Here is a 23776-nt window from a genome sequence, read left to right on the forward strand (position 1 = left end):
GAGCTACACGAGAAGCTGACAGGTAAATGGGGAAAATGGATTACATCTATGGATTACCCTGAAGAACACCTTTTCTTTTAACCCATTTGCTGGGAGTAGGTACCACTCAAAATCGGAGAATTTTGGCAGGCTATATATTTCAGTGCTACTGTATAGTTGATCTTTGCTAATAGCAAAGATCAAGGAAAAACTTGAGGAAGGATCTGGACTGACATTAATCTATTCAGGTTTTTCATCTTAGAAGAGCAAAAGAAGGGGACTGGAAAACATTGGAAAACACGGTTTTGAAGCTCTTCAGACAAGTTCCTTCTGCCATAAATCCTGGAAGTGGTATCCAGTGTTGAGTCATCAAGAATTACAAGGAAGCTTTAAGAAAAACAAAACTATAGGAAATAACAATACCCTCTCCACTGAGTCGTGACTAAAAACATGCCATAGAAAACTGCAAAGATTTGTAGAGGGGGATGGGGCCCAAACATTGAAAAAGAGAATGGGAATATCCTACAACCCAAATTTTAAAGCCTTCCTCTACAAGATATAATGTGTTTATGACACCTAGGGCTTAACATTAACCTAAATTACATTTAAACCTGATTGTGTAATATATTTGTAAATAAAGTTGCAACTTGCCATATCCCATTCGTGATGTGGTTGTCTGCTTTTTCTGTATGAGTATTCACAACTGAAGGTTCAGCTGACTGAGAGAGCAAAAGAGGTAAAAGCTTCTTTTGCTTTGAAGCTCTCAGTCTTGAATATATGGGGGATTTTTGCTTTTTTTTTTTTTGCTTTTTTTCCTCCTGTAGAAGTCAATGCACAATTTGAAAATGCTTATGGATTTTAAAAATTGAATAGTTCTTATCAGGGGAATCTTTTGCCTTTTTCTTAATTTTATTTTTTATTCAGATAGAAAATTGACTTCCCCCTGAGTAATGCTAAAACAGATAAATTTGAAAGCCTGGCTAGAAGATGAATATCTGTCAAGTATAAAAATCTTCCAATGTAAGATAAATCTGAATTAAGCAAAATTTTACATGATGGAGAGAGTAACCAGGACCAGTGAGGATTAACACATAAAGAATAATGGAAATAGTTTTCACTGTTGCTTCAAATATATAATAACCAAAAAAAAGAAATTTGCTTTCTTGGGATTTGGAATGGATGCATGCAAAATAATGGAAATAAACATTTATATTGCTTGGTTCATTGCAGGCATCGTGTCCCTGATCTCCCTGGCTGTGCTGTCCTACGAGCGCTACAGCACTCTCACCCTGTGCCACAAGCGCAGCGATGATTTCCGCAAGGCTCTGCTGGCAGTTGGTGGCTCTTGGATTTATTCCCTGGTCTGGACCGTGCCACCTCTGCTCGGTTGGAGCAGTTATGGGGTAGAAGGTGCAGGCACAAGCTGTTCAGTACGCTGGTCCTCAGAGTCAGCTGAGTCCACATCCTACATCATCTGTCTCTTCATCTTCTGCTTGGTTGTCCCCGTGATGGTCATGATGTACTGCTACGGGCGCCTGCTCTACGCAGTCAAACAGGTAAGCAGCTGCCTGATCTCACAGTGCACACTGTTCTGAGGCATGTTCTGCATTTCTCTTTTAGCAAATTTGGAAGTACTGGTTGTAGAGAGCAAATCAACAAGCCAAAATGAAATTGAAAAGACTGCAGCAATCCTCAAACAAGCAGCACGAGGCCTTCACCAATCTTTTTAATTCTCCTGAAGTTCCAGTCATAACAAAGAGATAACATCATACAGTTACTGATTTTGTGGTTGGTAATACAGTGGAAAACAGTATATGGGAAACCAGCATATCAGAGTGGAGTTTGCACTTGCAATGAAGTAAAAATACGTGTTTACCTGTTTATGAATTAGACATCCATGCAAATACTTCTTCCTGGGTTTGGAGTATAACATTTAATAATTTCTGCTTCTTAATTGCTGGAATCTTAACTCTACAGTAATGTAATTCTACTGTGATTTATTGAGTTATGCCAAGGATCAGTTTCTCCTTGTAATTCTAGGCCAACCTTAAATTTTCCTTCTAACTACAACCACCATTACCATTACTCCTCCTCCTCCTCCTCCTCCTCCTCCTAACCATTACTACTAGTACTACTACTCCTCCTACTACTACAATGATACTTCTCTCAGTGGTTTAAGGTGCACTGCAGATATTCAGAAATGGAAGAAAAGATCCTGAAAAGCGTATTGTGAAGTTTAAATACTCTTAAGACAGTAAAATTTAATGATTAATAATGAGAGAAGAATTAATGGATAGGTGTTCTCTGAAAAGCAATTATCTAAAATGTTCAGATGAATTAACTAAGGGTGTTAAAAGGGGAAAAAAGGCAATAAATCCCTGGATTGAGGCTCCCCTACAGAATTAAAGTGAATGTAGTTTGCTTTGATTAGTCATTAGGAATTAAGTTTGATTCTTTTACACAATTTGTCAAAACTTTGAGAACACTTAAAGCCCAAATGGGAAATCTCCTCTTTAAGTACTGAGTGGGCCAGTAAAATCCCCTTGATGAATCACACATTAGTGCTCTTCTTAAAAATTGTGCAATATTAATATGGAAAAAAAAAATCCTGTGATTGTAAACATTTGAATGAAGCATCAGTTCAGTCCATATCTGATCTCTGGACAGAAGTTTCTTTTGTCATTACCTGAAAAGAAGAAGCAGGATCTTGGAATAAGTGGTCCTAAAACCATGCAAGAGAACACATGTTTCTTGAAATTTTGGTTTCTTTTTCCTTCAGCTCTCATTGGCCTTGCTGACAACAGTCATCATCCACAATATACAAATATCTGTGTGGATGAAACTTCTGCAGCACATACTTTATCCTCTAGTGCTAGATGTAGACCTGTGTTATTCTGTTGAATTTTTTTTTAAATTCAGTTATATCAAAGGCATTCATAATCTCACTGATCTGTCTGATGGGTCTCAAGAAGTTGTGGCAAACATACTGAGAGAACAAAGTATTGTAGAAATTATATGTGCACTCTGTAGCCATTTTGTATTTGGTAATGAAAACTGGGTAGACTAGGTTGATTGATTTAAACTGTCCAGAGGGGGAAAAAGAAGAGAGAAGGAAGACCATTTTCCACAATCCTCTCTCCTTCATTCTCCTCATGTCTTCCAGAGTGATCTGCAAGCCTGTGGGCTGCTGAGGTTAAAGGATCCTGAGAAATTTTGTACATGGTGGAAGAAAATGGAGCCCTATCTTGTATAGCCTGTTGGAGGGACAGGCCTTAGGGCACTAATACTTGTTAAATGCAAAGGAACTTCAGTGAGGATTAGACCATACCTTTTAAGTTATGACTAGGGCTCCGAAGAGTTGCCTGAGTATCTGTGAAATCTTGAATAACTAAACTCGAAATTTTTACACAAAATGTCTAATGATTTTCTGGTATTTGTAAAAGATTTTCTTGATAAGTTATATTCACCAAAGAGAATCTCAAACAGAAAACTCACCAGTCTTCAGCTTTCTGTGGTGTATCAGGATCTATTTTCACCACCATAATCCTAAAACCTTGCATTTCATAAATTTTTATAACACATATATATATATATATATATATCAAATGAACATACCATGACACAGTCACATATGCAAATGAACATATAGTAGTTCTAATATAAATGCACAAAGAGTAGGTAGGATAATTTAAAAAAAAAGTTAAGAGAGTTACATTCATTGTAATACTGTAACTTTCTGGTGTGGGCAAAAAAGGTAATTATCTTGCTATTTTCTGGACTTGTAGATTAAAGTCCTTCTGTGACTCTCTGTGTATGTATTTGAAATAATATGGGAGGATGGCAAACATAGTAAGTGCATGATCCCAAATTCAGCTCCTTGCTACATCTTCTGACTGCATTTCATAATTTTGCCAGATCTATAAAAGTTTTTTATGTTAGAGCATTTTAGCAATAATGGTACTGCACCGTGAAATCAAGAGTGCAGGAGTTATGCCATTATTAATAGTGCAGTGTAAATTCATTGAGGTGGAAGAAATATCTTAAGATATTTGGGATGGCTAATGCAAGAATTGGCACAGTGCCTTCGTTTTTTCTTTGTGCGGACAGTGATTACAGGTCTGCCTTTCTCTTTTTCTTCTCCAAATTTAGTCAGATGCTGTAGCATTCTATCACTTGAAGCATTAATAGATCCCACAAAGTCATCTGCAATCTGTGTAATGGTAAAAACGATTTCAGTAATGCAGGTTTTATGAAAGACCATAATTTCAAGGAATTAGAAGTCAATAACATCCTTGTATAAATGATGTTAATAGCAAATGCCATTAAACAGCATTAAAACACAACTCCACCCTTATCTCAGAGCTCTTGCCATTTTTCACCTGAGGAATTACATTTTTCTTTAAAGTTATGGAGGTTTTTTTCCAGGCTGACTTTATCTGGATGGTTGAGTCTGATCAAAGGGGCAAAGCTTTCTCCCTCACAAATTTATTCATGTGTATCTTATTCTAGCACATTCTACAGCACAAGGAAATTAAATTGAGAATGGTTTATTTTTCCTTCTACAATCATTATTTTTTTCCAGTTTTTGGCTTATGATGCTTCTCTGTGACTATACTCTTTCATTCCCTCTGGAAAAATGTTCTTTGTGAAGTCAGTGTCAGTTGTTTACACTTTGAAAAGTGAGCTCCCAAATGTGGAATTACAGAGATTAGCATTGTGATCACTGTAGCACAAAAGACACAACGTGATTAAAATCCTCCACTGAGGCCCAGAGAACTCATGTGAACCAGCCTAATGAAAGTCAGCAAAACTTTTTAAAAAAGATCTCTTCAGCCTGCATTATCTCCTACTTATATGCAAAAATGCTTCCCAAGGACAAGATGAGTCCCAGAAGGATGTTCCAAGAAAAGTTTTCAGTTTGGTTTTATAAAAGACTCTCATCTCATTGTCAGTCTTCTTTCATTGAAAGCAAAGCTTAGCAACTTTTTGTGAAACATAGGTAGGACATGGAACACAATAAAAAGGACTGTAAGCAGATCACAAAGACTTGAACATGAAATCTTACTCTGCAAGAGACTGTGTGTTGTAGTGGGCAAAAGGCCAATGTTTTATGGGATTCTGGAGTAGATGGACTTACAATGTGACATCATAGCCCTATAGTGTGATGGTTTTTGTTTGTTTGGGTTTTTTTTTCCTGCCATTATTCCAGTTCTACTGTGAGTTTGTATTTGAAAAACAAATGAGAAAGAAGGCAAAAAATATTTAGGGAAAAATTAAAGATTACATGAGGCAAAAATTGGCTTTGCCAGTATGTATTTTCCTCCATCCTGTGATGCACCTGTTATTGTTTAATTCCTCAAAAACTTCTAGTTTTAACTAGTGACTAAAATGTCAGTCCACGTAGTGGAATTACCCAACTATTTTACTTTAACACTTTTTAAAAAATTTCTTTTGAAAAGTGCCACATGATTTTTGGCTTCCAGATACCATAACCTGGTAACCTTTTTTTATCTCATCTCCTGATTTTATGAGTCTTGTCATCTTGTTGGGGGACTGGGAAAGTCAAAGTTACATAGTAGGGAGCTGTCTATTCCTCTTTCTTACTCCTGTTCCAGATTTCAAAGTATCAAATTTAGTGGAGGAAAAGTGCTTCCATCTCTTGTGTAAGAAGTTATACCGCAGAGGAAAAATATAATTTGTTTATAAACCCAAAGAAACTAATTTTTAAATCTGTATGGTGAGATTTTGGCTCTAGGTTATTTTTTAAAGATTTGAATATAAACACCAGTGGTGGTTTTGAAATCTCCTGTGCCCACACGGGAAGTCTAAGAGATAAAGGAAAGGAGAGAGGTACTTTTTTATAGTTTCTGATTCCTTAATCTTGTTTTATATCTTTACTATTTGGAACAGTTAAACAATATCTGTAAAAGCATTTATTGTATCATTATTCATTAAAACAGTCAGGAAAGGACAACAGAGATTGGAAGGACCATGACTGTGAATGTTTCCAGTTTTCCATCTCTTTTGGAAATGATCATTTGGAGGAAGAGAGCACATTAGGGCAGAATGTTTAGTGATTTAAACTGAGAAAAATCTTCATATAATACAAAGAGTAGAATAGAAGCATAATTATTGTTCCATCATTCTGTCATTTGCTTCTAAGCCTATTTATAGAGAAACTTGATTTTCTGAAACTTAATCTTTGATGGCACTGAAGTTACAATTTATCTCAAGAAAACTGATAAAGCAATTATGCACCATTAAATCTTCTTAAAACCCTAAGCAAAACCAGGTTTGTAGTCACAGAAGCAAAGTTCACAATATTTTCTGGCTGTTTAATTAAAAAATTAAGTCCTAAGAAAGGTAATTCAGGTAGAGATGATGTAGACCTGGTTGTATGGTTCCTGTAGGTCATCCTTTTCAAATGTCATTAAGAGCATTCAGGATTTGACTTAATTTCAAGTATGTTTTACTCTTGCTGGTATCAAAGCCTAAGCCTAAACAGTCAGCTACACTCAATAGACAGCTTTATCTTGTTATTTTTTACCATATATTAATAAATTTTATTTCTCCTTTGGCTCTTCATAAACCCTTTCCCTCCTAGTTTTTGGTGGCTTAGAAGAAAAATGATAAATAGTTTTGCCTTTAATTTTTAAACCTTGCCATAAATATATAATAATTACATCTCATTCAAAGCAAAAAGAGATTTAGCTTGCAAATGAATTGGTGTATGTTTTCTTTCACATCACCACAGAGAAAAGGGAACTTATTAAAATAGAAGTCTCCGGTTGAGAGAAATGTAATAAACTTACAAAATGTAATGAAAAGCATCAGCTGGATTATCAACTGTTATAAAGTAATACAACCTATCATTAAAAAAAAAAAAAGTATTTCCAAATTTTCTGTACAGCATTCAACAAGTACCTAGCAGTAAATATTCAACATCTGCTTACCAGGCAGCATGATCTTTGCCAAATGCTTCATGTGCAAGGCACTCTACAGCCAGAACTCAAAGCTCGCAGCAGACCATTTTTTGGATTCTGTGATAACAGGAATATTTTTGTGATAACAGACACTTTTAAAAAAATTGTTTGATTCTATGGTATTTGTCATAAGAATGGGCTTTAAGAGAGCAATTTACATTCCTGTGTAACACTGTATTTTTTTCAGAATTTCTAGATCATAGCTCCAGTAGAAAATCTGACTGCTTTGTGTTGTTTCAAAGTAGAGGAGCACTGAAAGACAGACTGCATATACTATGTATCTGTGATCAGTTCTTTGAAGTTCTGATTATTTTCAAGATTTCTTGGCTTCTAAACATGATCAAAATTATTTGAATTCTGTAGATGAGGTGATATCTGGGATTAAAAAGCCATGTAATACTTGGGGGGAAAAAAAGACAAAAAGTCTTATCTCGCTCTTTCTTAGTAAGTTATTAAACTCTGTTAAATATGTAATTTATTTAGACTCAAGATTGCAATCTGCAGATGGTAATACATACATAAGAAATCCTTTCATATCAACTCTTTCTGTTTAAAAATTTTCTGATAATTTCTGTAGCCACTCTCATCTTCACAGACTGTGAGTCCCATTGCTTCTTTTCTCGTTACCCTCACCCCATTCTTTACACAGACAGATCTCTTCCTTCCTTCCTGCAGTGATTTCCATACATTTTTTTCCTTTGATGTTTTGAGGATGCTGTAAATATACATGGATTTTCCAAGGCTTTGCAAAGCTGATACTACTATTCCTATTGTACTGAAGGGAAGCTCATGGTTTTGAGAAATTACCTGGGAGAATTCAAGGCATTTTAAGAAGCTATCTAGCCTATCTTTTTTGCTCTATGTTCTCTCTGTACTCAGTAGAGAAAGAAAATCATATCAAGGAGATTATTCTCAAAATCAGCAATTTTTCAAGCTGCTGGTACACAAGATGAATAGCATTAAAAGAACCAAATTATATTACAAAAGAATAAGGAAATAGTTTTTGACCTTGAAAAGAGAATATGGCGTATCAATGATTATAATTTTTTAATGGTACCTGTTTTCAATTATTTAAAAATAAATGCTATAATAGTTAAATTATTATGTCATTATGTCATTGTTTTTTAATGCCCGGTCATAATATAAAGTAAAAGCATAGCATAACTTCTCAAGAAAAATCTATAGCATTCTGACACCAACTTCTGATATTCATGCTTTTATAAACAGCAATTTTAAAATGTCAGTATTTCATGTTTCATATCGTTCTATCCTTACATTTTTGTTCAAGAATATTTCAGTGAGGCAAGTGCTGATGATTCCTGTTAGCTGATTTTTTTTCATTTAATTTTAATGGAAAACCTGTTTGAATAAAAAGTTGCTTTCATTAGCTAGGAGAGAGATTTACTAGCATGCTTTGTTTTTAAAGAGGTTAATCAGTCTTGTACTCTTTCCTAACTATTAGGGTTTTCCCAGGAGTTGAAGTGATTATTAGGTAGCTATCATGAAAGCACTGTAAATATAGTATTGATTTTTGCGGTTTTCTGCTTTCAACTGCAAAAATATTTCAGTTTTGTGCACTACATTTATACCAATTTTTATTAAAGGATTCTGTCTCAAGGGAATAAATACAGTGTTTTCTGTAACAGTGGAGAAAAATGTCAAATACTGAGAAATAAAGGAGAAAGCTCATATTTTTTTCTTCATGTATAGCTGCAATGCTTATAAGTTCACCATCTCAGCTTTTAGGAGAGTAAAGGTATGGTGAATCAATCCCACATAAAATACCTTTCAAAGTCTTTAAGGACATCAACAGCTGTGCTTGCACAGACACATCTAGCTCATGAGTGGCAGCTATACTCACTCAGGGCTGCTCTCAGTATTTCTGATTAAAAAGTGTCGACTGAATGTTAAAGCGTGTCATCAGATTCATCTTTGATGTCTGATCATGCTGGAAGGGAAGCAGACATGAGAAAATATTATGATCTTCATTCCTCTGTGCTTACAGAAGTATAAATCATTAGTTAATTGTCTGCATTTTGCAGGGAAGCAGCGATAAAATTTTAGTGTAAATCAGGCACTGTACAAATTCATTGTAAATCAAATTAATGGCTGGTCAGAAAATAGGAATTCATTGGGTTTGCCACTTTCTATACTTTAGATAAGCTAGGGAGAAAATAAGTCAGTCATAATCTTTAATAACAAGCTAATAGAAATTTAAGACCTGATCCATTAATGTCTGGATGCATTATGTCCATAAAAAATAGCCTGTGGTTTCATGTGGCTTTCAGTTTACAGCAAATGGTGTACATCAATACCAAGCACTCATAACATCTCAGAGTATGAGTTAGTAAAGGTTTTTCCTGTTAAGAAAAAGCGTGAGGTGGTTTGTTTTTTGGGTTGGGCTTTTTTTTTGTGTGTGTGGTTTTTTTTTGTTGTTGTTTTGTTTTTGTTTTTGCTTTGTTTTTGTTTGTTTGGGTTTTTTCACTATTTATCAGACTCAAAAGGTTGAATATACAGAAGGGTGGCTTGCACTGTAAAACACGCAGAGTTTTGTACTTTCATTTCAGCATGCAAGAACTTAGCTACACTTACTCCACTTCAGAGACTAACTTGTGACCTCAGGCAAACCCCCTGGCTGAAGACTTGGAGGAAAATTACTTGTCCAACATGTAGCAGCAATGTGGCACTGTCCCCCAGAGAAACACTTCTGAAGGTCTCTCTGCAAAGGGATGCTGCTGTGCAATGAAAAGGAGAAACGTGCAATGCCCAAAGGCTTCCTCCCCTGGTGATCACCATGCACTTGGTTACACATGAACTGTGCCATTGTGTGAGGCCAGTCCCCAGCCAGTGCTGTCCAGGAGGAAAGTCAACTCAGAGGGCCTTGTAAACCAAAATGTACATAGCAAAGCCTTCAGTCACAATTGTAGAAGCGTTTGGGTTCGAAGAGACACTAAACATCATGTAGTTCCAACACCCTTGCCATGGGCAAGAACATCTTCCACTAGACCAGGTTGCTCAATGCCTCATCCAGTGTGTCCTTGAATGGTTCCAGGACACAGCTTCTCTGGGCAACCTGTTCCAATGTCTCACCATTATCACAGTAAAGAATTTCTTCCCAATATCCAATCTAAACCTGCCCTCTCTCAGTTTGGAGTCATTACCCTTGTTCTATCACTACATCCCACATAAAAAAGTCCCTCTCAAGCTTTCTTGTAGGTAGGCCACCTTTAGTTATTGGAAGATGCTGTAAGATCTCCTGCAAGCCAAAACATACTTCTTTTTTCTAGTGGAGCAAAGTGATGCTTTGCTTTGGCTTTTTCATCCTTATTTCATCTCATTGTTAGTCCTATGTTACTTACAGCTCCAAGGTTTGGCCAGGGACATTTGTAATAGCTATTACTGTTCATTGGTTCTGTGATTTAGCCCCCTTTCCACTACTGAAAATCCTAAAGGTGTCCAACGTAGTATATGTTGGCAGTAACTGAAGGAAATAATTTTACCTGAGAACTTGGTCATATAGTGGAGAACAATGGCGTGAAATAACCACATGCTACAGAGGTACAAAAGGGATGCAAATGATTATGTGCTTACGGAATGAAAATCAAAAGCATATAAAAGAAGAAAGTTAAGTATGTAAAATCTAGAACAAACTTTGTTTCAATGTTTCTAATCCAGTGTCTAGTTAGTTTGTAATCCTACCATTAGGTAGGATTTTTTTATCATCTCAGTTGAATCTTGCACATCTGCATGAGTACCTCTGTATAAATACAGATTGAAGGCTTATGGCCAGAGGAATGCAACTGAGTTGTCAAGCTTGTATTGTCTTAATAATAGAAATGTATTAAATGATACAAATTAATGATAATGGTCTTTCATTATCAATATTTGTGTTCATATGAATAGCTAAGATTTTGGCTTTCTTTCTTGAGTTCAGACACATGTGGATAATATTTTAAATAGACCTAGTTGCAAAATAGACTTTCTGGTTTATTTCCAATTTGAGATTTCTGATGGAAATGATTTTCTTCTTGAATAAGAGGGACATACACAACTCAAATCTTAAGCTCACTACTTTTCACAGATAGCAATGCATCAATATTTTATTTTTTACATAATCCTCCTCTGGTACATTTAGATGCTAAAAATAAAACAATATCCTATTGACCCTGAAACCACTCAAGGCCCAGATTCCCTTGTAGTGCTTAGCCAAAGTGAAATGGAACCAAAGATCCTGGAAATCCTTGGAGCTGATGGCCTAAAATGCCTGTGACATCCAATGTCCTGAATCAAGTAGCTCTGTGAGGTAACAAGGCACTAACAGGCTGGGCATTTTTTCATTTCTGTCAGGCATATTGCCAAGAAGCCCAGGCACACTTGGATACCAGCAGAAATGTCTCAAATTTGCATGTTCCCACAGGATGTTTCCATTTTTGTGAATCAGTTTCCCAGTGCAAAAATGTGCTAGGAATTATTTTGACCTTAACTGATCTGTAAATTGCCAAGGAAACACTTCTGTTGCAGTGCAGCTGTCTTTTAGAATGTTAAGAGGGTTTCTGTGTTTCTAGCTTTTCCCACCTTCTCCATCTTCTCCACCTTGCTCAGTATGCATATGTGGTATGATAACAAATGTGCAGCTCTTGCATGCACATAATAGTTCATTTCCCCCAGGGTTTAACAAGGGTAAAGGTGCAAATACTGCTGTTCAGCTCACTTTGCCTCATCATTACAGCAAAGAAGTGTTGAGAAGTCACACTAATTTTGATGTTCTAAGAATGTGTTCTCTCATGTTAATGTAGTCAACCCAAATCTGTATTATCACAGGTTCCGTTATGGGGTTTTTAGGTCTACACTTGCCTTTTTCCCCCCTCTTTTTTATTAAAATAAGCAGCCAGGATATTTTATAGAATTCTTCCTTTGATTAAATTTTTGCTGCTTTGCAGAGTACTTGTCTCTGTCTTGTGATGAATCAGTGGAAATTAGCTTGTGTTGTCTATAGTAGATTGAAACTGGGGTCATACTTCAATTGACAAGTATCTTTTGTCTTACTATATGTACTATACTTATTCCACTGGGCCTGATAGTAAAGTGAGAGCCACTATCACAAGTGAAAAATTATAGCAGAAGCAGGGCCAATAATATTTTAAGCACAGATTTATATTTCAGGCAGCATTGAATTAATTTGAGTCAATAATAACTGATGACCAATGCTCTAAGTGCCTTTAGTTGCTAGCCTTGGTAGAATAGAAACTTAGAACACAACAACTTGGAGCTGGGTGACTAATAATGTTTGTTTTTGTGTTTGTATGTTTGTTTGTTTGTTTGCATGTTTGTTTGTATGTTTGTTTGTAATGCGTGGCAGGAGAATAAGTGGGAAAATCAGGCTGGAACAGAAGGAAGGGAGCAGTCTGTGGTAAAGGCCATTGCCTTGGCCACAGCAGGGAATTGTTGGGGCCAAGTGGCTGCTCCTGGGCAGGTCTGGAAAAACACACTGCACCCTGATGGAGAACAGCTACCAGTAGAGTGAAACCCATCCTTGTGAATTACGTAGAGCAGAGGCTTCTGAGGACTTTTAAAATTAAGTACTGACATATAACTTTTCAAAACTACTGTTCCTGCTGGAAGAAAAGAGATATTGTTCAGGCACTTTCCACACTGCCTCTGACATTTGATTTATGGCGAGTTTCCTTTGCTGAAGGAGCCCTTGTCCAAACCTTCCCAGGAGAAATTATACCCATCTATGACATCATGTAGACAGTTTTGCATTTCTTCATATTAGGCAGAAGTTGCATTTGTATTTCACTTCATTAGTAATGCAGTTATTAGATGAACTCTTCAGCTTCTTAATTATAAATATATTCATATTAAAAAGCTCAGGAATCCTTATGCAGTAAATCAATATCCCTGTGCTAAGGTAAAGGATAGGAAAGAAAAAGGTAAGGTCATAATTACCCGATGTTTCCTTCAGAGAAATATGCATAAGGTGTTTTACTCTACTTCTCAAGTTATTTTTAATCTGTTGACTGTCCAACTTTTCTACTTCATACAGTTTTCATTGTCCCCTTTGTGGTCTTAATTAACTCTTCCCTTCTTATTTCAAGGCAAAAAACTAAAAAGAGTGAACATTCACTCTTAATTTACAGTGTTTAGGGTCCTGAGACTTCACTTTCCTATTCAGGAAGCATTTTTTTCCCATGGTTCTTCTTTTAAAATGTCTGCACCTTATGAGTCTTAAAACAACAAACAATGGTCTCTGGCTTGAGTGGAGTCACCTGGTCTTACAATGAATGGGTGATTATTTGACTTTTAGTGGTAGGACATCTGCTAAGCAGCTAAATTAATCACAAATGAGTGTGTGCTGGAGTTGCCTTAGGGTATATTCCAGACCTTCTCCTGTACTTGAGAGTGGTAATCTGAATTTAAATGAGAGACCTGTCAACTAAACAACTTCTGAGGTAATAAAAATCTTGTAAGGTGTTTTCTAAGGGGAACTCAGCAGTATTTGTTTTGTTTCTGGTCACTTACATTGCAGAAGAGGCACAGCATTGCAGTTCCAGAAGGCTGTAATGTTAATTTTATTTGGTAATATAACACTTCACTTGAAACTGACTCAAGCATGGCAAGATAGATTTCCATTTAGAGATCTTCTTATATCTGACCTATTAAAGATTAAATATAAACGAAGTTTATATTAAAGATTAAATATAAACAAATTAAACTGACCTGCACAGAAATTAAAAAGGAAGAAATTCATAAATATTTTGAGACTAAATTATAAGCAACCAGACAAGCAAAAATCAGCAAATATTCCCATAAAGAATGGAACTTTCCCAACCTTGAACACATGGAAGTATACACATATTTTATATTCCCATTGGCAGTCCCATTAAGCATAATTAAAAATTTGATTATATGTCTGTAAAACACTGCATACAAGCTACTGCCTTGCACAGAAAATAGAAAAAATATTGGCACAAGTTCCTGATTACATCTATCCCTGTTTAAATAGCAGTACTACTCTGTAGTACTCTGCTCTGATGCCTTCAACATGTATCTCTGGGAAAGTTAATTTAACAAATTCACCTTGAATATTGCTTTCTACTTTCTCTGTTGTTATAGGCTGCAAGAGCTCAATAAATGTCCTTAAAGGCCTTACCTGATACTTTTCTCTTTCTCACTCTCTGAGCAACTTCAGGATATTAGGTCAGTTTAAATGTCAAGTTGAAAGAACTGACTTTCACGTTGCTCCAACCTGGCCTTTCTGCATCAATCTTTAATCTTTCTGAAGAAAATTTGTAACTGTGGTTGGTAGTCTGGCCTTGGCCTTTTGTTAATTGCATGCTACTCCTGGGAGAATTTTCTTTCAGTATGTTTTCTTTCACTATTCAGCAGTGTAAATGCTCTTCTGCCCTGCTTATGCTTCTGTGCTCCAGGACAGTCAAGGCTCAGTAGGTGCTTAGTCATGTCAGCCTGGAACATTTTGGATTTTCTCAATATACAATTAAATGGGTTTGCTTTTGTCTCCATTGCTTGCCAAGTAAGTTCAGGATGTTAATTCAGTCTAAATGTCAAGTTAAAAGAAATACAATTCCAGCCTGCTGAATCGTCTTGTTAACTCATTCTTCTTTTCACTTTGACCTTTCCTTAGGGAGGTACAGGTACTACTCGATTAGTTTCAGCCTTTCCAGAAGAATGGTGGAATTTTATATGGCTACACCATCTCTGAGGTCATTAAATTCACACTGGACATGTTTTATACTGGCTTTAACTATATCTATCCATACTTACTCATTGCACTGTGAAGAATTCTTCTGTCCCAAAACTTGAAATTGTTGCTCACAAGTGGGCTGAACCTGCAATATCTATATTTAATAAACACTGATTTGAAGAGGGTTGGACTTGTTAGTGAACCATTGCTAGAATAGTTTAAATCTGGACCCTAATTATCCCAGATGTATTGACCCTATTGACACTAGAATTAGAAAGAATTCTAGAGAATTATTAAAAATATCTGTGTTGATATTTCCTGGCTATAATTTAAAAAAAAAAAAAGCATATCCAGAACAAAATTAGGTTGTAAAAAAAATTGTTCTAGTGCCAATCCCTAGCAAAATAAAGGCTATATTATGCAATTTGAAGTAATATTAATTTGCAGATTCAGAGAGTGAAACACAGATCTGACTTCTTGCCATGTGCAAAATGTCCATCCTTAGTGTGTGACATCCTTAGTAGTTACAGCTCCCTCTAGCAAACTTAGAGTAAATATCCATGGAGATCATCAACTGGGAAGTGAGTGCAGTTGATTAGGAAAACAAGGCACAATGGCAAACACAAATTGTCTGAAACCAGAAAGCTGAGAACAAGGCATGTGAGTAGCTTTGTCAGCAATGTCTCACATCAAGGGTGAGGTGGGCAACACCAGGTGATAACAGCACCTGAGATGCAGTTATTTGTGCAAAGTAATTCTATCATATATGTACATACATGTATGATAAAGGGATCTTGGTTATCATCCTTCAAAGACATGGCAGAGTTAGTTTGAGTAATTAAATGAAAAAATCAGTTCTCTATTCAGGATAATTAAAATAAATAAAATGTTAGGGATTGCTGGGAAAGTGATTGAAAGAAACATCGTCAATGTTGTTATACCATTGTATAAACTTGAATGTTGCAAAGAATATATTGAATAGAATATAAGAAAAGCAGAAAAGCTGCAAAAAGGGTAACAAGTGCTATCAGAGCTACAGAAGTAGTATTCAAGGAGAGATTAAAAGTGAGAGAAATATCCTCAGAAATCAGCATTCAAATATTACCATCTTTCAAGTATATACTACATTTCAGACACTCAAGGTGAAATGCCAGATTCCAAGATTAATATAATATGATTCATATAGTATGATAATATCTAGAAAGCATTCTGCCCCATACACAGTACCACTGAGAACCCTGTGTTTAGATAGTGTTTCAGAAGCAGAACATGAGCTCTGAATTTCCAAGTATGTCTCCATAAGCAAGAAAAAGTTGACCATATCACACCATTTCCTTCTTTCCCCTTCCTTTACCCTTTTCCTTTCCTTTGCTCCTCCTTCCCACCCGCTCCCCCACTATTTACCTCTCCTCTTCCATCCTCTCCTGTCCTTTTCTCTCTTTCTCATTCCTGTTTGTCTCATTCAACAAGAAGCTTGATAATAACAATCGTTTTCATCTAAATTAAAGCACATATTAAGGTATAGCTACCTGATCATGTTTGCTGACTGAACCATTCTAATGGAACCCCTATTAGATTATTCTTAGGTTGCTCCTGAAAAAAACCTGCAGCTGTATGAACTGATGTCTTCTTGGACACAGTCAGTGGTCTCACTGGCAGAAGATCAGTTTGCCATCTGTTCAGCTGCCACTTGACTCTTCCAGGATTCTAATCACCACCAAAAAAAAAATATATATACCAAAAAATAGCCATCATAACATTCTTCTACTGCACCTCTGTCTGTTCCCTTGGATTATTTGAGAATACATGGCAAGTAGCTCAAATGAGCCATTACAGAGTGATAGTGATTTTTCTGCTTGGATACAACATTTGGAATCTTTATCGATTGTTTTCAGTTGTCATAATTACTGTGTTACTCATTGTGTTCCCCTAAACCCAGAAATCTGTGCTGTATGAAGAAATAACTTATAAGAATGCTGCTACCTTTTGTACAGCAGCAGAGTAACAACAATAGTTTTGCTATACTACTCCCTTTCAACAAATGAGAAACAAATTTCAGGGAAAAACAGTATTATTTAGAAGCAAAGTTCCAAACCTAGGTATCTTGTATCCTAGACATCTTCTTAGAGGTTATTTTGGTATTTTTCTTACTGAAATTGTTTCTTTGCTATAATAATACTGTTTTACAGGCTCAGAGCTGTCAGGATTCAGAAGAATTACTAGTATCAAAACCAATATAACCTGATGGACTCTTGGTGGTTTTCACTGTTTTCTTCCAAAGTATGCCTATAAGGAAGATGTGTTTTACTTTATGCATTACAGTTCACATATAAAAATGAAATGGAGCTTGCCAACTAACCAAGTTTTGCAAAGTTGCACATTTTATTTTTAATGTGTAATCTATTTCTCTTCCCTATCACAGTATAATTCAGCATCAGTATACTTTACAATTGTGTGTCAGCACTATCTTTATTGTGCTCTTTCGGCAGAGAAATGACAAGGATTTATCTAAGTCTGGTGAAGTTAACACAGCTCATCACTTTTACAGATGCCTAGCTTTCTCCTAGAAATGCCAGTCGGATGCCAGCTGTGCTATTAGTGCTATAAAACTGCCACTTCTTCCCTAAGTGATGGTGGTGACTCTATAAAAATCACTGACCTGCCTTTAAGCAAGCTTGGTGACATCATTTCAGTGAAGACCATTGGTAGCCTGTTGCAAAGTCAGCAGAAAATACTGAGTAGATCCCCACTTCACAGAATGCTCTGTGCTATGGGCAATTTTAACACTTACTCAGCATTAATAGGGTTAGTAGTGGCCTACTAATCCTTAGTAGGATTCATAAGAGAAAAACTTTCTTTTCTATCCATCAGTCTGGCCATTTACTACAGAAACATCAGCCAAGGAGTTTTGTTTCCCAATGATCCACTACCAAACAGGAGATAGAAGGTGTTTTATAAAGTTTTTTCTTTCTCTCATTACTCTAAATAGGCTTTTAAGTCTTTGTAGTTTAATATTTTGTATCAGAACTGCTAACACGAGTTGCTCAAAAGTTGACCAAAATCAACTGTACTCACATTTTGACAGGTTACCTGGTCTAGAGGACAAAGGAACAAAGGGAAACTAGTATTGATACAACTTGAGTTCTTTGCACATGACATGCCCTTGGCAACTAGGAAAGTACTGTCCTAGAGGACACCCTTTAAGGTGCCCATTTCACAGAGATCTGTCAAGTGCTTCACATTCATGATATTAATCTATAGTTAAAATTCAGTTAACATCAGGATTGGCCAATGCAAGTGCAGGGTTTTGCACAATGAGAAATCACACAAGATGAATAAACACAGGCTTAGAGTCTAAAGGATCTAATTTTAATAGTGAGTCCCACACAATGTGTGAGTTTGGGAACATGATATCTTTGCAAACAGAATAAATCTTATTGTGGGAGAGGTGAGTAGAGGTGTGGAACACCTGAACTTGGTTGTGCTCTGTTTTGTCTGCTTGGTTTTGTTAAACCGAGATATTTTGAGAACAGATATGTGAACAGTTTTCAAATGTAAAAACACTTCTAGTAAAGAGAAGCAGTTGTGACTCATTGTGCTTGGGTACCCTTACGCTAATGGAAAGACACAAAGAAACGTTTTCTAGAAATAAAGGCCTAGATCAGATGTTACTAAAACGTTTGCAAGGATATAAGTGCTGAAATCATGGAGAAGGTTGTTCAGCAGTATGAAATATCTTTCTATAGACAGCAACTCTCAGGCTGATTGAGGAGTATTTGTCCTGCATTTAGTGCATACGAGGGAAGGGGGAATGAAGACAACACCAAAACCCTTGAGAATCCTTCCAGCCCTCTGGCTGTAAGATTTTAAATGCATTAAAATTCATGGAATTCCTAATATTTATTTGCAAAGATAGAAAAACCACTTCGTCATTGTAACAGGGAATGTACAGTACTGGAGTAGTTTATGACAACATGAAAATAAAATGGTAGGAAAGGAGAGAAATTCAGTCCTTTGTCTCTACCAGCTGCTATTTATTTTAGTGTGCATCTGACAAAATAATATAAACTTTCAGAATGCCAGATTTGAGAATACGTAACAACAGCTATAACCCAAAACTTTGCTGACTCTTTCACATTTGGCATTTGCTTTCACTTAGAAAGTGTTTTATGGCATATTTATTTTACTGAGGGATGCATATATCAGTGTTTTTCTTGCATTAGAAAACAGACTTCCTTTTCTTTTCAAATATTATATCCAACTTCAGAAGATAGACAAACAAAAAAATATTGGTTTAATCTGGAGTTAAATGCTGGTAAAAGTACATTTCAAAGACATTTTACTAAAAAAGCCTCATACATATGTCTGTTTTTTTATACTCTTTTGCTCTATTTTCTAATGATGATGCCGACTCTGCAGGGAAGAAATCTAGATGGCTCCACTTTAGGCCATAATCTAGTGTAAAGCTGAAAAAAACGGGAAAAAATGGCATTTATATCCCTCCCTCAGCCATATGTATCTAGAACTTACAAGTTTTCCTTGCTTCCACAGGTCCACAATCTCCCATCAGAGAGCATACCAGGGTAGAATTTGTAACTGTCTCAACAAGCTCATCCATTTGAGTTGTAAGCATTTGGAAAATTAGAATGTTTTGAGCTATACAAGAAAGCATCTTATTTTTGTTCGTTTTGTTCAAAATTCAAACCAGGACTAGTATTTAAAACACAACTGCCCATCTTTCTGTATTATGTAGGAGTCATAATGTGTTCTTATACGTCATATTGCATATCACAAAGCTGTAGACAGAACATATAAATGCTGGATCTTGCATGTCTCAGAGCTCTGGGCATGGATAAATTCTGGTCAATTCTTTTAGACTGGGCACTTGGGATTTGTTTCTCTAGTCCATTCCTCTCCATGTCATATTGCTGCCCACCAGCTGCCTCATGCTATATCTGACATCATCAAAATCTTTCCCATCATTTACAGTTTTTTCTTCTGCTATTTTGGGCTTGGTGTGCCTTAAATATCCTTTAAAAGGTTTCTAAAGATGGAGTTTATGGATCTCTGCAAATAGATCCATATTGTGTTTCTGAAGGCCTGATGCTTCTGAGTGCTGCAGGCTTGGAGGAGGCACTCCCACACACAGTTTCCTGCATCTTGTTTCCATGTGAAGCATGGAAATCCATATGAATGTCTGTCTGCCCACAGTGAACGTGATGCCCCCCTTCTCTAGAGAACATTTCTGACAGAGTGTGTTTGTTCCAACTGAGAGGTTGAATAAGCCCACTCCCTTTCCCTTCCCTTCCCTTCCCTTCCCTTCCCTTCCCTTCCCTTCCCTTCCCTTCCCTTCCCTTCCCTTCCCTTCCCTTCCCTTCCCTTCCCTTCCCTTCCCTTCCCTTCCCTTCCCTTCCCTTCCCTTCCCTTCCCTTCCCTTCCCTTCCCTTCCCTTCCCTTCCCTTCCCTTCCCTTCCCTTCCCTTCCCTTCCCTTCCCTTCCCTTCCCTTCCCTTCCCTTCCCTTCCCTTCCCTTCCCTTCCCTTCCCTTCCCTTCCCTTCCCTTCCCTTCCCTTCCCTTCCCTTCCCTTCCCTTCCTTTCCCTTCCTTTCCCTTCCCTTCCCTTTGGAGCCTGATGTAAAGAGGAATGCTGCTTTGAGGTGAACCTCAAGGTAGGATTAGAGGGCTACACAGAGTAGATGTTACCAGACTGAAACTGTGATGGTTCTCCCAAAAGGCTGCAAGTGCCAGTGGGAAAGGCAGCATCACAAAAGGCAGAGCCTGTAGCACCAGAGTAGAAAAACCTCTGTGGATAAATCACTAGAAAGGGCCACATATATGCTAGAGAACGGATGTTACTTATTCCATGTCTAATTATTTATTCTTTCCTTACCTATTCCCTGATCTTTTTCATAGAATCTTTTATGCTGTCTTCACTTTGTAATGTCAAATTTTGATCTAATGCTATGAATACCCCAACTCCAATAGAACTTCTTTCAAAATTTGTTTTGTGGGGGCAGGAATGAAACCTTTAATAAGAAAAAGGAATTTTGTTGTTGGGTTGTTTTTGGTTTGTTTTTTATTAACATTATTTATTCTAGGTAGATGTAAAAATCAGCCAAAATACCTCATGCTCTGGTTCTTTCCAGTAGCCACTGATTTTGCATAATTTAGAAAGGACTATCTGTAATCCACAAGCTACAGAAAAGGAACTTATCTTCCTTTTCCGTGTGTGAAGAGAAATAAATATTTATGAACACCAGACTAGGTACAACTCATTAAGCAAACTTCCACTTGCTTACCCTAACTTCTTCAGGTGCAACACAGTTCTGAGTACACCTCTCCCAAGAAAAAAAAAGTGTGTATACCCAAGCTTCAGTCTTATTGGTTAAATTTAATTTGCCTATACTTAGCTGTTTACATTAATTTCCGTGTCAAATTTGTCATTCTGTGTTGAAAAAAAAGGACGATATGTTGTAGGTTGGGATTTAAAATCAGGAGGGTATCAAGGGTCCTGCTGAGAGGGATTAAAGACTGACTGACTTCTCATGGTTGAGTTGGTTTTGTGTTGCTTTTTTATGAATACACATGTGCCATGGCAAGCATATACGAATCTGAGGGAAAGCATCTGGAGAAGAACATTTTCAGGCTATTTTTGTCATAATTCCTATATTTTTAAAGATGCAAATTAAATGAGAGCTCTGAAAACACTTTGTATTTATATTCTTTTTTGGGTCTATAGGATTTAACAAGCAGATCCAAGTACACATATTAGGCTTATTTAAATATAAATCGCTACATGTCAAAGGCATGCCCACAGGTCCTTAAGGATTCCTTGCTTTTTTATGTCAGTAGAAATTTTCAGGAAGCTGGGAGGGGATCCCTCAGTAAAGTGTGGGAAAATCCACCCTCTTCCCAGGAGAAAGGGTAAATGTGGTTAGGTACTGAAAGACTGCTGATTCTTGAGAGATTTTATCATCTGATTTCACTGTAAGGAGTGCAGCTAACAATCCAGAGGAAAGCAAAGCTCCAGTTCTCACCCACAAATGCTAACCTGGTGAAAAGTAGCATTAAATGAAAGTGGAAGCTTTGCATACCTGCAAAAATGGACCTAGGGGAATAGCCAAGCTCCATTTTCATGGAAAACATTACCCTGACACTATTTTTTTTTTTTAATTCATTCCCCAGATTCAGAGAAAGTATTGATATTTGGAGTAGAAAAGGTTGTGGTTAATTTAATTCACGAGGTAAAGAGGGTGGTGAGTGATACTTGCATCATAACTTGCATTTTCCTAACTTTCTTCTCCAAATTTTGATGACTGGTGTAAAAATTTGCACATAATTATGGAAATATGTATGTATATGTGTGTGAGTATAATGTGGGTATATATATTTGTAACACATACAGTGTATGCTGTGTATGACTTTTTGCATAAATGCAAATACATGTATATACATATTTCAAAATGTTTTTTGTCATTGATTGAAAACATTTTTCCTTTAGGTGCAGGAAAGTGTGCAGTCCATTTTCTAAGTAGGTGGAAACATATTGTTGTTTAGCATAAAGCAGTCTAGAAAGAAACCTGAAAAGAAATTTTACACCTGTCAGTTCATCTGTTGTTGAAGAATTCAACTTTATTAGTGATGTTGCATATACACATTCTATATTTTGCTGTCTCTGGAAGAAAGAATACAGAAACCAAGAAGGAATTAAGGTCTGACCTTTTGCCTTCCTGCTTCAGAAATTCTTCAATGCAAAATACATCAAAGTCATCTCTAATTTTTTTTTTCATTTTTCCTTTCCTTTATTGTCAGCTGGATTGTTCAGTTAGCCAAAGCCATCACAAATTTTTTTAAAACAAGAAGAACCATATCACAAACCAGAAGCTGGTTACTAAATTATTGATTAAAAATATAATTTGTTGGCAAACTTTTAAGGAAAAGGAATGTTATACTGAATTACTGCCTTGCCTTGATTTTCTGAAAGCAATCTCAGCACCTTCCACCTTTATAATACCAAGTTGTGTTGAAGAGCAGCAACACATGTAGTAATATTATAACACAGGTTCACATCTTCCTTGTGTTAAGGACTCCAGGGATGGATGCATCACTCCAGGTGGGTTCTCATGAGGGTAGAGTAGAGGAGGAAAATCACCTCCCTCAATCTGCTGCCCAGTTCTTTGATGCAGCCCAGGATGCATTTGGGCTGTCTGGGCTGAGAGTGCACATTGCTGGCTCACCTTCAGCTTTTCATTAGTGAGAACCCTGAATTCCTTTTCTGCACAAATGGTCTCAATGACTTTTCCCAGTCTGCAGTAATTTTTGGGATTTCTCCAACCTTTGTGCAGCACCTGGCACTGGGACTTATTGAATTTCCAAATCTTAGTGTTCGGACAATGCTGTCAGTCACATGGTGCAATTATTGGAGCTGCCCTTTGCAAGGGCAAGAGTTGGACTTTGATGATTCTTGTAAGAGTATCTAATGTACTTCTCTTTCTGAAACAAAACTGTGAATGCAAAACAAATAATAGCAGGAATATACACCTTTAATCTTCTCATGCACACTGATGCTAGAAAATTAGTGAATTAAGTAGGTCAGGATAAAACATGAATTATCAATGATGAGAGTGACACCTTGAGCTCCTTGTTTAATATATATGGGACTGTGCTCACTGTGTTAGTCAAATTGCTGCTAAAAGCCCTTTAGCAGTGAAAAAACAAAACAAAACAAAACAAAAAAAAACCCCAAAAAGCAAAAACAAACAAATAACTAAAAATCTCCTGCATCTAAGAGGATTATAGTGTTCCTTAAGTCCACAATAGAACTTGGCTGATTTTAGCATCAATAGTAGTTATGCTTTAAGGACAATATACAAAGCCATGAATTTTGTATTTAAAGCATCACTTCACCTTGAGGCATTAGGGTAGTTAATTCCTTTTTCAATAACAAAAATTTACAATAAAACCAGTCTTCAGCTGATAAAATATCCTTCCTGTGGACTTAAATTCCTACACCTAACAGTGACATAAAATAATTAGCTATATGGCCCCTTATGTGGTTTTATGGCTTCTGCCTTCTGTATTTGTTTCTATTAACTCGTTATGTGGCCCCA

The 23776-nt window shown here is 36.6% G+C and overlaps 1 protein-coding gene across 1 annotated transcript in view; it reads left to right on the forward strand.

Annotated features, from left to right (window-relative positions):
* The window catches only part of LOC134058008 (pinopsin-like), a 75831-nt gene that overhangs the window by 22845 nt on the left and 29210 nt on the right, over positions 1 to 23776 (forward strand). Inside the window, exon 2 of the mRNA XM_062515065.1 lies at positions 1210 to 1535. Within this exon, the coding sequence (XP_062371049.1) occupies positions 1210 to 1535 (326 nt within the window). The remainder of the gene's footprint in view (positions 1 to 1209; positions 1536 to 23776) is intronic.

The sequence above is a fragment of the Cinclus cinclus genome, chromosome 2 (genome assembly GCF_963662255.1).
Source record: "Cinclus cinclus chromosome 2, bCinCin1.1, whole genome shotgun sequence".
NCBI lineage: Eukaryota > Metazoa > Chordata > Aves > Passeriformes > Cinclidae > Cinclus > Cinclus cinclus.